The 13,261-nt window shown below is 35.3% G+C and overlaps 1 protein-coding gene across 5 annotated transcripts in view; it reads left to right on the top strand.

Annotated features, from left to right (window-relative positions):
- The window catches only part of ATP11B (ATPase phospholipid transporting 11B (putative)), a 132,746-nt gene that overhangs the window by 103,942 nt on the left and 15,543 nt on the right, over positions 1 to 13,261 (top strand). For all 5 annotated transcript variants that reach the window (XM_060011062.1, XM_060011066.1, XM_060011063.1 and 2 more), the window contains one exon: positions 10,211 to 10,344. In XM_060011062.1, coding sequence (XP_059867045.1) covers positions 10,211 to 10,344 — 134 coding nt within the window. The remainder of the gene's footprint in view (positions 1 to 10,210; positions 10,345 to 13,261) is intronic.

The raw sequence follows: 13,261 nt of genomic DNA, 5'->3' as shown, positions 1-13,261 counted from the left end.
AATGAAAGTTTAAATCCTAGAACTTTTCATATTAAGATACCAAAGCTATATATTAATTTTAACTCCAGTCTGGTTTGAAAAGGAAAAGTAATATAACTGATTGTTTTGTTTTGGCACCCTTCAACTTCTCACCCTGGATTTTTAGTCATATTTTTTTTTAATTCTTTTTTATTCTCAAGGTTTCTAATCCATCTATGTTCACTTGATCAAACAAATGACTTTGACAGAGCACTGCTTAAATAACTTCTTATGTAGTCCTATGAGTTCATAATTTTGAGCTGTTTGAAAATTTTACCAAACCTTTCGATTTTATTATTCCTATTAGCATCAGGATTTTTGAAATATTCTACTTTGAATTACAAAGGTATAATAATTGTAAATGAGTATACAAATGGGTGGTTAAGTGGTAGTCAACTAAATTTCATGTATAAAACAAGAACTAAAATCAAAACAAGCTTGGAAGATTTGCCTTCACCTTTGGTTGAGCCAAATATGTGCATCACATTTTATCTATATGTGCCTTCTGAAAACAGTGTGTATTTATCACATTTTCAAACATCTAATTATTTAGCTCCAAGGCAATAGGAGAGCTCATTATTTAAAAGAACACTCCGGCAAGCACTTCTGTGAGGATTAAGTTTTACATTGTGAATAATCTTAATGTTTTTATTAAATCATATTTTCTCATATCATGGTGGCTCAAATCAAGCAACATTTTTTGAGCAATGATAGACTAAAAAAGAATGATACACGGAGATCATAAATTAAAGAGATCCCACTCTCCTTAATAGTGTAATAAAGTAGTAAGCTTAACATTCATCTATGAAGGAACACAATGAGAGCAGGGTACATGAGTCAGGTAGTGTTTCCCGTAAGCACTGTCCAATCAGGTGGTGTAACAAAGGGAGAAGAGCCCTGTTGGGGAGATGGTGGGCCTGAATGCTAGCACAGCATGCCCTTGGCCCTGCACCCTGTATATCCTAATGAAATTAGTTCACCTTTCTGAGCCTCTAGGTTCTTCACCTATCAAGTGACTATTTTACATACTGTGGTCTATATGCTTACTATCAGCATCAGAGAAAAACAAAAAGAAATACTGTGCTCAACCAAAGGCCAGGCAGAAATAACAATTGCTTACATGAGTGGTGAATGATCACTGGATGGGCATTTGCTCATAGCTTCATGAAGAACAAGTGTCCACAAACATCTGTCTGTTGATGCATGCTGTGGATTTTGAATACATCTTGTTTTTGAACTACGTTGAACGATATTCCTGGGTGTGATCCATGGTAGCTTAATTGTTTACTGTTGTGACAGAGAGGAAGATTGTGCATATATCGAATATCTTTAAGAGCTTTCAAATCTTTAATCAGGTTAGTACTTCTTAAGGACCATTAACACAAAACTATCAATAATTTTCTTTTGAATAAAAGAAAACTCATTTTGAGTATTTTACACTCCTTTATGTTATAGGCAAAACTATAATAATAATCTACCTTTACATAAACTTACTGTACTCTTGAAACCAAGGAATTCTACTACTTTATTTTTTATGTATGTAAGAAATTTACTATAGCATTTTTTATAGAAATAATTATTGATTAGTCCTAAGACTGAGAAAACACATAGAAATGAGGGGGGAAATTGTTTTTTATTTATTGAGGACATTTTTTAATAATTTAAGAAAGGTTAAAATTAGCTTGGCTCTGGGCACATACTCCTTAGAAGGTTTCTAATACTTAAAATATAGAGGGAATTCCCTGGTGGGCCAGTGGTTAGGACTTTGCGCTTTCACTGCCGAGGGCCTGGGTTCAATCCCTGGTTGGGGAACTAAGATCCCACAAGACACAGCCAAAAAAAAAAAATAGGAAAAGCAGAAGAGTAGAAATTTATATAAGTTAACACTCACTTAAAAAATATATTTCAAATTAAGGATTAAATTAATTTTGTTTACTACATCAAGTCAAGCTCCCCCCTACTCTTATGTCTAACATTTGAAAGGCCATATGATTGACCCTTCCACTCTGCTGAAGTCCAGTTAAAGTAGAGAAGTCTTCTGAGAGGGAGCATCAGAGATGCGAAATGGGACATACCTTTGCAATAAGAACCCTAACTCTTAGTGGCAAGGAATTTGTTTAATAGAAGAAATTTAATTTTATTCATGGAAACCTGGTTTTAATTTAACTTTGTGCACCAGAAAATCATGGCTTTTTTTTTGTATGCTCTGTTGTATGCTCCTTAAGAAGCTACTATTTGCTCTCTTTTGTGACAGTAAATGAATGTGGTGTTGTGTGAACTTTAATTTGTGCCTCACAGATTGTGGACCCCAACTTGCTATTTTGATTCTAAACTTATATACAGTGAGAGTATTGTTCTGTAATATGAGACTTGTTGCTTTTCTGTCCTTCCAGATGGAAGAAGATAAGGGTTCAGTCAGCTCAGCATATGAATTTGCTGAAAGCAAGCACAGAGGGGAGGACAGTAGGCACCTGCTAGCTGAGGCTTGCAGCCAGCAGGACAGTTCTTACGTGCACTAGGTAGTACTGCGCTGGACCTTCCTGGGGACATATCTGCTAAGTTCTCAAGCTTGGGGCATGCTATGGGAGAACTGGCCTGACATTTCAGTTTTTACTTTACTAATTCCTTCACCATTTCTCATATATTGTTTTTGTTTACCTGTTTTCCTTTTTTATGATCTTTACATTTTTTATATGTCTGTATCTGAATATTTCATTAATCTTCCTTTGGATTTATAGTGTTAAATCTTACTTTACTTCAAATTCTAACCTATTGTCTTATACTCAAGAATTTATTCCTTTTCACTTCTTTTGAAAATATGTCATGCTATTTCTGTTATTTCCCAAATCACTTTTCCCACTTGTAGTTATGTGTCATTTTATACATGTTAACATAGTTAGACACTGAATTACTTATCTAAGTCTACCTCTTGAGTTGAATGGTCAAATGAGTGAGTGCTTAGACTTGGTACTGAATAATTTTCTGTTGACTGGTATTCACCAAACTCTCAGTTCTTACTTTTCATAAACTTTCATAATTACATCTTTGTAATAAAAATGTATGAATTAATGAGGACTTGATTCACTCCCTCTTGAGAATTAAACCCTAACAACCACTTCTAGACCTAATTGGGATATGCAAAATATTTTAATTGGTAGTAACCATGGAAGATAAAAATTCTTACCACTAGTAATTATATTTTTACTTGGGCTGTTTGCCACTTTGTACATTCTAATTACTGGTCAAGAAGGTGCTGTTGTCTTATCTGAGATAACCCTCATAAATGGTGAAACTTTAAAACAAAGCTACTTGAAGATTATAAATCAGACAGTGGAACAGGTACAATAATTTGAAAAAATGTGAATTATTCTGGAAGACATATGTTAAAAATTAGATTCCTTTAGTGAATTGCTGAAAATGGAAAATGTTGAAGATTAATCAACTCCCAGTCATTATTATTATTAGTTGAAAAGAAATTCAAAACAATTCTGAATTTTTATTTTGTTTTGGGATATTCCATATGATTACCTTCATAATATATTTATCTTGTATTTTGCTTTGATAAATATAGAACGATTTTTAGTTTTTAGAACATGCCCTCATTGGTTACAAGGAAAACTCAGCTGAAGAACTCATTGATTAAAGAGGGGAAGCTAGCTGGGATTTATAAGATGTCCTGGTTAATTCCCAGAGCACATAATCCATTTGGGAACTGACTGTGCTAATACTGTGAAATTATGTCCTCTGCGATAAAAGTTCCCCAAAGATTCAAGCTCAAGTGGATATTTCAAAAGACATGGATATGGTGCTGCTTTACTTTAATATGTCTATTAAAATGTATAGAACAGTTGAGAATTGGGTTCTTAGAATACCCCTGTTCAATAATAGGGGCCTTGTTATGGTTACTTTTACAAAGGAATGATAAGTGAATTCTTTTATCATCCTGTGACATATGGTCTCTCTTCCTATAAACAAGAAAGTAGAAAAGCCCTCAAACCATCGATATGATTTTAGTAAAATTGCTGGAGGTGCTTACCCTGATCTGCAGTTTTTTTCTGCTTATCACTGAATTTTAATTAGTTGAATGAAATATATCTTGAGTATTTCTCGTCTCATATATTTCTGTCTTGGGCATATATTTTGAGATAAAAATCACTTTTTAAAAAGTAAGTATTAAATAATCTCTCTCTCCTATATTTTCTGTCTTGAAACGGCAGTTGTTTCTCTAATCAAAATTTGGTCAGCCTTGCCAAATCTGGCAGAATTATGCTGAGCCCTAAATATTGCCATGGGCTAGACTCTCCTAGTCATCTCCCTCTATGTCACCCTGCCTCTTAGGCCTTCATTGTTCTGTCACATTTTTGTCTCTGGATTCCTGGCCCTACTCTGGATGCCCTCTTTCCAGCTTGCACCTAGCTACCATAGAGATATCAGCAGGATGCTACGGCTACTGACCTTTCTCATTGTGAACCAGGACGCTTAAGCCCCAGACCTGAAACCTGCCACCACCAACAACAAAAAACATTTTAAGCAGTTTCAACCAACTACAAGTCACCTTCCTCTTCTTGTGTGACAAAGATACATACAGCTATTGCTTCACTTAACAAAGCAGTGAACTACAAAAGGAACAGAAAACCTTAATGGCCTGTATTTAGTTATTGGCCACTAAAAGCTACACTTTTCTGAATGAGTAAAATTTTGTAAACAAATACAATCGAACATTTAAAAGACTAATAATAGTAAGGCAGGACCTAGATGCATATCTGATAAGTGTGACAGTTTACAAAACTAATGTTATTTTCAAATCTGTCCTGACTTATTGAATAGCTTTTTCATCTGGAGGTCAAAATGAAGAAAAATATTAGTATTGATATTATTTCTACCAAATGGTAATGAGATATGCTGTGAATGATTGATACTTAGAAAACTGATTTCTTAACATCAGCTGTGCTGATTAGTTAATTGTTGCTATTCTGATTTACCCTCTCCATTAAATTAAAATCGGAGATTTTATCATTTTTCACAGATAATTCATACTCTTGTTCACCTAAACTACAAATTCCTAGTCAGATACTGTTATTTGGCAATCACATCATTAAAATAAAGGGGCCTCAGTCTTTTTGAAACAAGGAATAAGCCAAGTTTATTAAAATAAGCTTACCTGGGCTTCCCTGGTGGCGCAGTGTTTGAGAGTCTGCCTGCCGATGCAGGGGACACGGGTTTGTGCCCCAGTCCGGGAAGATCCCACATGCCACGGAGTGGCTGGGCTCGTGAGCCATGGCCGCTGAGCCTGCACGTCCAGAGCCTGTGCTCCGCAGCGGGAGGGGCCACAGCAGTGAGAGGCCTGCGTACCACAAAAAAAAAAGAACAAGCTTACCTAATAAATAGAATTCATATTGTATGCTTATTTTCACACTTAAATTAAGGCAACACATATGGAAATCTCCTTCATTCTGGAGATCCCTAAAAGTCAGTATAGAGGTATTTTATTTATACTTATAATTGGCTTTCAAAATTGTTTATTTTACTTGGTGAAAAAGAAAGGGAAGGGAGTCCAGAGGAGTAAATGTGAGCTTACAGCATGTTTTGGAGAAAGAGGCCTTGAGTAAGCGAAGCAGTTATTTAAATACCATCATTAAACAGGTACCTCTTCCAATTCTGAATAAGAACTTGAAGCTATTAACTTGTTGTAGGGGTTTTATTATTCTTAGCCAAATATGGAAATTGGTAACATTTGATGACTTTTGATCTCACATTTAAAAGAAAATCATTTCCTTAAATGCCTTTTCTTCCCTCCATAATTATAGTTTAAGGCTTCTTTCCAAATATCTCCTTTAAGGCTAAACAAGGTGTTCTTTGATTATGAAGTATATAAAACAGTTTTACAGGCAAAAGAACAAATGTGGTCAATAGTTAAATAATTTCTATCTAAACTTAAAGAACTTTATTTGATTTGATAGGGTAAAATGTCATAGGCGTGACTAAAAAACTTAGAAACGTATGACAGTTTTCCAACACTTAGAAAATTTAAGGAAGATTTTTATAGAAGTAACAGGAGAAACTTCTAAATGTTTACCATCATTGATGTGAAAATAATGGAAATAAGAGCAGTGAGCCAGAATTTATTTCAAAAGGGAAGTTCTATAAAGATGAAAATTTTTATTAGCCATACATACCCATGTTGGATCTCCATAGTTGTTTTGCTTGGCAGCCCTTTTAGCTCTAAGTTATGTGGTTGTTTCTGGGACGTAAATGTGGTGGAGAGTGAGTCTTACCAATAAATCAAAATTTCTGTTAAGTTAAAAGTTACTGTTTAGTGCCACCAGGTAGGGTCTCACTCCTGTTACTTGTTTTCTTTTCTAGTATTTATTAATAGTCTCTTTTTTAAAAAGGTAATGATTCCCTCTCCTTACTTTGAATGAAATGAGATCTAAATGCTCCACCCCCGGTTATACTGGAAGCTATGATATGAGATCAAATATGTATATATGGAAAATGATGGAGCTTGGAGGTTTGCTAGAGAACACTATAGTGTTTTCTATAGATAGCTTTACAGTAACACAGTTAACCAGCATTTTCAAAACAGTTGGGTTTTTTCTTTCTCCTTAGGGAATAAAAAGGAAATATATTTTGCTTAGTTCAGAAGGTGATCTGAAAAAGTCATTTTTTTTTTTTTTTTTTTTTTTTTTTTTTTTTTTTTTTGCGGTACGCGGGCCTCTCGTCGCCGCAGCCTCTCCCGCTGCGGAGCACAGGCTCTGGACGCGCAGGCTCAGCGGCCATGGCTCACGGGCCTAGCTGCTCCGCAGCATGTGGGCTCCTCCCGGACCGGGGCACAAACCCATGTCCCCGGCATCGGCAGGCGGACTCCCAACCACTGCGCCACCAGGGAAGCCCGTATAATATTTTTGACATATTAAGATGTTTACTCTCTGTGTTGAGTTGCCCTTAGTTTAATACTTGTCCTTAGGTTTTAAAGTAAAAGGTGATGAATGCAAAGCAGATCCAAACCTAAGCAGTGTTCTGCATGTATGTGGACACTCAAATGCTGCTGACCTTATGGATGTTATCTTTAGTGAATCCCTGTCAGTTGGTTGAGCACCAGCAGTAGTAAAGCACATGTTGTTAAGCTAAGAAGAACCAAACCCCTTGCTCTTTCAAGTTTCTGGTCTAGTTCAGTGCTCCCCAGATAAATGTTGTGAATGACCAGTTTGTTTTCTTGTTTGTTTTGTTGTTGTTCATTTCCAGTTCATCACGGACCAATACTTTTGTAAAATACAATAAAAATGAATTACTAGGAAATGAAATTTGAAAGATATATAAAATAAGCCCCATTTTTTAAATTAGATTCAACAGTTACAAAAGTATTCTGTCAAATTGCCATAAAATTGTCTAATCTCTTACTCTCACGGGCCAGACGCACTTGTCTCTCATGAGCTAGTAACAGTGTTTTCAGACCAACAGTGATCCATAGATCACACTTAGAGTCACACTGGTGTTTTTGCAAGGGGGTAGGAGTAACAACTACTCTCTCTACACTTAGGCTAAACATGCACTAAATGCACATCATACTTCTCTGCCCACGCAGTTACTCATTCTCTCTGCTTAGCCTGGAATGCTGTTACTCTCCCATCTCCAGCTATTGAAATCCCATCCAGTCTTCATATGCCATCTTTTTCATCAAATCTCTCATGCTCTCCCAGTAATACCAACAACAACAGCTGGGTTTGAGCTTTCCTTTCTCTTTTTCAATATTGTACTCTGCTTCATACCATAATTATAAGAAGGCAGTATAACAGCATGGTAAAGAGGTTTGGGCCCTGGAATCAAACCAAGACTCAAGCCCCAGCTGGGTGAGCATGAACATATTTTTAACTTCTCTGTTTCCTCATCTGTAAAATGTGTATGAGCCTGGTGCCTGTCCAAAAAGGTGGTTATAAATGAGATAATCCATGAGAAGCATCTTATATACTAACTGGCACGTAAGCATTCCATTAATATAACTGCCATTATTACTTGTTCTGGCTTATCTCCCACCCTTTTCTTTATCCTTTACTCAACAGATTGAAGGCAGGGTTGCTGTCCCCTTTAGGAACCAGCACAGTGCCTTGCTCAGTGAAGTATAAGTTGAAGTTCAGTGCTTCTGTCGTTTAAATGATTCAAACAAGAATTGGAGTAGAATCTAGAGAGAAAGAGGTAGTACTGATAGTTGGAGAGGTGGAGGAGGTTTCATAGAGATGATGGTATTTAAACTGAACTTGGTGTTAGGGGTCAGCAGTCTGCCCCCCAATTGGTGACAGGCCCTGACACCCACAGGCAGGGAGCACTGCCTGGTTGGCTGTGTAGAGACTGTACAGGAGCATTTAGAAGTAGAGCAGCAAAGGCAGCCTGATATCAGGTTATAAAGGGCCCTACAGGCCTCTTTGAGGTGTAGTACTTTATCCTTGAGCATGTGGGAGCTCTAAAGTCCTGCTTCCTACAGAGGTTGGCTTTGAGATGGAGGAAGCTGGAGCCCAGTGACCCGAGGAGGAAACTGGGAAACTGGTGAAATCCTGTTACCTAAACCAGCATTTCCTAAAATCTTCCACTGAATATTAATGTTCCTCCTGGTGTTGATTAATGTTCCATTTGGGGAGGGGAGGAAGGGGAGTTTACTGAAAAAAACAAATTTGAGAATTGCACCATGTCTAGCTCTCTCCCTGGAGACTGACCGCACAACCTGACTTACTGACAGTCCTTTACTCACCAAGTCTGTTTAGACATTCCTTGAACTAGTGTTTCTCAAACTTAATTGGCCACAGAACTTTTTTTCGTGCAATGTCTGTAAATATCTCATAATACACAGTTTAAGAAATAGTATCGTAAACAGTCCTAAACCCAAGGGTATTATAATGAAGGAATAAGTAAAATTTGGCTATTTCTCAGTGCTTAGCAGATCCTAGGACATTGATGCAATCAGTTCATTGCCTAACAGGAACCAAGTTGTCTCGCACTGCTTGGTATTTGGCGCATTATTCTGAGCAGGGATTTTGCAGGACCTCACCAGTTGCTTAGGTTCGGAATGCCAGGTTATTTACGTTTCATCATGTTTGTGTCCTCTGTCCATTGTGAGTGTCTCCACAAGTGTCCCCTGTTGCCATGCCTACACTCGACACTTGGTGATTCCCAACCTTTGTGAATTGCAGCACTCTAATGAATCTATTTTTGTTGTTTTCCTTCCTCTATGCTTTTGAAAGATTTGTTATGCAATATGTTATATATGTAAAGGAAAATGAGTGAAAATAAGTTCAAAATGATAACCCTTGAGAAATTTAGGTGTACCCTTGACTGTCAAAACCAGGGTTGGGAGTCATTGGGCTATGTGGTCATACCATTTTTTACCCCTTATTTTAACAGGATTGAAGTTATTAGTACTGTGGCTTTAAGTTTTTCTTGCCAGGTTTTTTTATCCCTCAATCAATATAAACCTTGCAAGCTTACAGAAATTAATTCAGTTTTAAATCTAAATAGTACTACTTAGTTACTTCTTTATTTTAATAATGTATCATCAGTTAATTTTTAAAAAGCAAGATGAACTTATTATGGGCATTAGCACTTAATAGTTGCTTAGCAATTTAAGGCAGATGATGCTTTTTTCAAGAATTATTTATGATGTGCATATATATATCTATATGGTGTTTAGAACCTGGCACTACATAAGGTGTTTGCTACTATTGTTGTTGTTATTGTTGAAGATTGGGATTTGGTCCTGCCTGGTTATTTCCCAGTCTTCAAAATAATTTAAACTCTACTTTTCTCAGTTACTAGATATTTTTAATTGAAGTTGCAGGAGCATTTCACCTAAACAAAAGCTCAAAGAAGAATGAGAATTCATTAAGTCTCTGAGTGGTTGATGTAAATAAATCATTTTAATCATAATATATTAAGATATTAAAATGCAAAATCTTTGCAGATTTATATAGTATCCAGGTACTTGTTTTATATAATGATTTTACTCAGCCTCTAATTTAGGACACAGTGCCTTTTAAATATTTTTGTATGATTACTCTTAATTAAAGCCTTCCATACATTTCCATATTATAGAAAACATGTATATATTACTTTTGGTTTTAAAGTGCTTGTTGCAGTTTTTTTAATGCTTTTTGGAATTTCAAATCTATAAATAACTAATATTTTTCTCCTTCAACTCCTTCAGCTTACTGAAACAAATTCAAGTATCAAGTGCTTGGACTCCATGTGCTGTTTCTCAGAAGGAGAAACAGCGTGCGCATCTGTTGGAAGAATGCTGGAACGAGTAATAGGAAGATGTAGTCCGTCCCATGTCAGCAGGTGTGAAATTTCTCTAAGTAGCCTTTGCTGCAGATGAGTATCCTATAAACTGGAACAGGATGAACCTGCATCTCTAGATACCTAATAAATCAGCCCCTGGTTTTACCAACTGAAGCAGGAAGTGTGCTGTTTATTAGCACTCTTTGATGGTATTTCACTTTGTGGCTTTAGGGTGTAGGGGTTTCTTTCACTAACAAAGGAACAGAAAGCACCTTTGAAGAGACTTTTCATGTAATGAACAAAATATCTTGCTTTACAGTCTTTCTCAAATGTGGTGAATAGGAGTGTGTATCTGGTACTCGTTTTATTTTTATAACTTTATTTTTTTGATTATACCTAAATTGTTTTATTTCCTGTATTTGTTTTGCTTGTATGTTTGCTTTTTGTATTTACAAAATAAGCTACACATAATAGTAAAGTCAAAAGATTTTGCCTTTCTTATTCTTCATGTATATTGTCTAGTCACTCATTTGAGACTTTGAGGTATTTATAAACATCAAAGGCTGAAATTCTGCTCTCCTACACCTTTTTATGTGTATAATGAGGTTTTAAAATAAGTTGTGATTTTTAAGTTTTTACTCGGTATTTATGGTCTAATTAAAAGTCTATAGGTTAGAACAGGCTCTTTAAATTACGGTTTAGAAGAATTTTAGTGTTTTTGTCTTCTCCTAAATGTGTTTCTTGAATTAGATTTGCTCTTTTGGATCATAACAAAAATACCATTTTTTGGTATATACCACTTAAATTATTTAAAAGTGAAATTGATTCAATTCTTTATACATTTCCCCAAGAGACATGTTATTATTTAGGGAATATTAAGGAATAGAAATAATTTTTTTCACACTTTGGTATTCTTTAGGTGAATGATAACAAAGTCTCAAAGTCAGAGCAGCAGTGCACTCGTGTTCATGAAGGGTTACGGATGGGCAAGAATGGATGGTCATTTCCATTGTCCACAGCGTGCCACATGAATAGTATCACTTTCTACATGTGCCACGCCTGGGAAAAGGTTGGAAAGACCCCAGGAGCAGGGAATAAAGGGCAGAGGAGGCACTACTCTTATCTGTTGATAAGAATTTTTAATATTTGGTTGACTTTATGTTTTAAAAATAATGAGTATGACATCATTCTTGTATCATAGAATTCAGGTAACTTTTACTGGTGAACTTGTTAGTTCCCACTTTGCCTTTAGTTGTGGCCATTTCTTTATGGTACAGTTGCATTTATAAAGAGCATTCTTATGTTAATAACATAATGTCTGTGGTTTCAGACCCCATTTGTTGATTATAATGTGATCAAAAATATTTCCATAATGCTGTGATATTATTTTGTAGGCATTTTTTTCCACATGTAAGAATTACTATGAGCACCTAAATTTATTGGGACTTGTATGTTATGACTTACACAACTGTATTATGAAATGCATTATAAGAAAGTAGTTCTGTCATGTACCCAGGCCAACAAGTGTCCCAAAGGAAGTTCCAGAAAGACCTAATGTATAATATAAGACAGCTTTACTGCACAGAACTAAGGTGGGAATTAGACTAAGAGACTACTGTAGAACTTGTATAGAATTTTTAGAACATCTTTTTCAACACAAAATTCTCTTTAATGACAATATACGTCTTCACTAACTACTAAAAAAAGACTAGAATTAATTTTAAATGATCCCAGAATATTTTTCTGCTTTATATATATTCCCATTTTCTGGATATCAACTATTTAGGTGATGCACCCCATTATTCTTTACATAACCATTTTTATGCTGCATTATCCCTTTTGAACCTGCCCAAGGAATTATGGGATTTATTTCTGCATGTTCTGTTGAAGGTGTCTCTTCTCATCTGTACTTCTTTCCCCTTAAAATTGTATCTCACTTTTTTTCTTTTTTAAGAGTTTTTTTTTTCTAATAAAATGTTTAACAGTAATGAATATCTTATTTGACAGACTATAAATACCTTTCCAATTTTGTCCAGCATCTCAGGTTATGCTGTTGGTTACTACTGTCATTATCTCCCTGTTTTCTTCAAATGAATAATCTAAAAAGTCTTTTGAGATTTGTTCCATTTTTTTTTTAGTGGATAAAATTATACAATATTCAAAACCACTTGGTGCTTTTCTAAGGGCTATATGAATATTGCCATGGATCCATTAACATTATATTTAAACTTTGAAAAGTCATTTGTTTTTGTTTTTTACTTGTAATTGTTTTAGCGAAATATATTTGGCATTCTGTTTTGCTTTTGGAATAGCGTCTATTCTACATTTCTCTCATGTCTAATTTAAAAGGTAGGGCAAGACTGATACCTCTGTTTACAAGATGTAGAATCCTTTGGATATTTGTTCCATTAACATTAATTAAACATAAGAGGTAATGGTCATCTCCTGAGAAATACAATTAGTGCTTTCATATGACAGATTTCTTTACTAATAAAGTTTTACCATCCAGGCACAAAAATTCTACTTACATTTTACTAATTGATGTTGTCAAAGGAATATGCCATATTGCAAACTCTGTTTCAAAGATAGCATCATGGTGCTACATAAAGGATATGCCATGTTGTACTCTAAAGGGCTGTACTTCAGCAATAAATGCTTTTCTGTGTGTAATTTACCAACAGTTACTTTATCCTAATCAAAACTGTCTTTTAAGTAGAAAGGAGTTAATAGTTAATATGTAGTTCAGGTGTTTAATGTTCTGTCAAATATGATATTTAACAATATGAATGCACATGTGTGCTTTGAAAAGATCAAAAATGAAGGAAACCTTACCTAATAAGATTCTTCTATGTAAGCAATGGTTGGGAAAGAGGAAAAACTAAAATATTGGCAGTTTGGGAGTATTGTTTATAGTTATGTTTTGTCATGTGTGTCTGAGCATACTTTTTCTTGCATAAATACTTACTCTAAGAAATGT

This window comes from Delphinus delphis, chromosome 4 (assembly GCF_949987515.2).
Source record: "Delphinus delphis chromosome 4, mDelDel1.2, whole genome shotgun sequence".
NCBI lineage: Eukaryota > Metazoa > Chordata > Mammalia > Artiodactyla > Delphinidae > Delphinus > Delphinus delphis.
The sequence above is the reverse complement of the archived record's forward strand: the minus strand, read 5'-3'. Positions and strand labels throughout refer to the sequence as shown.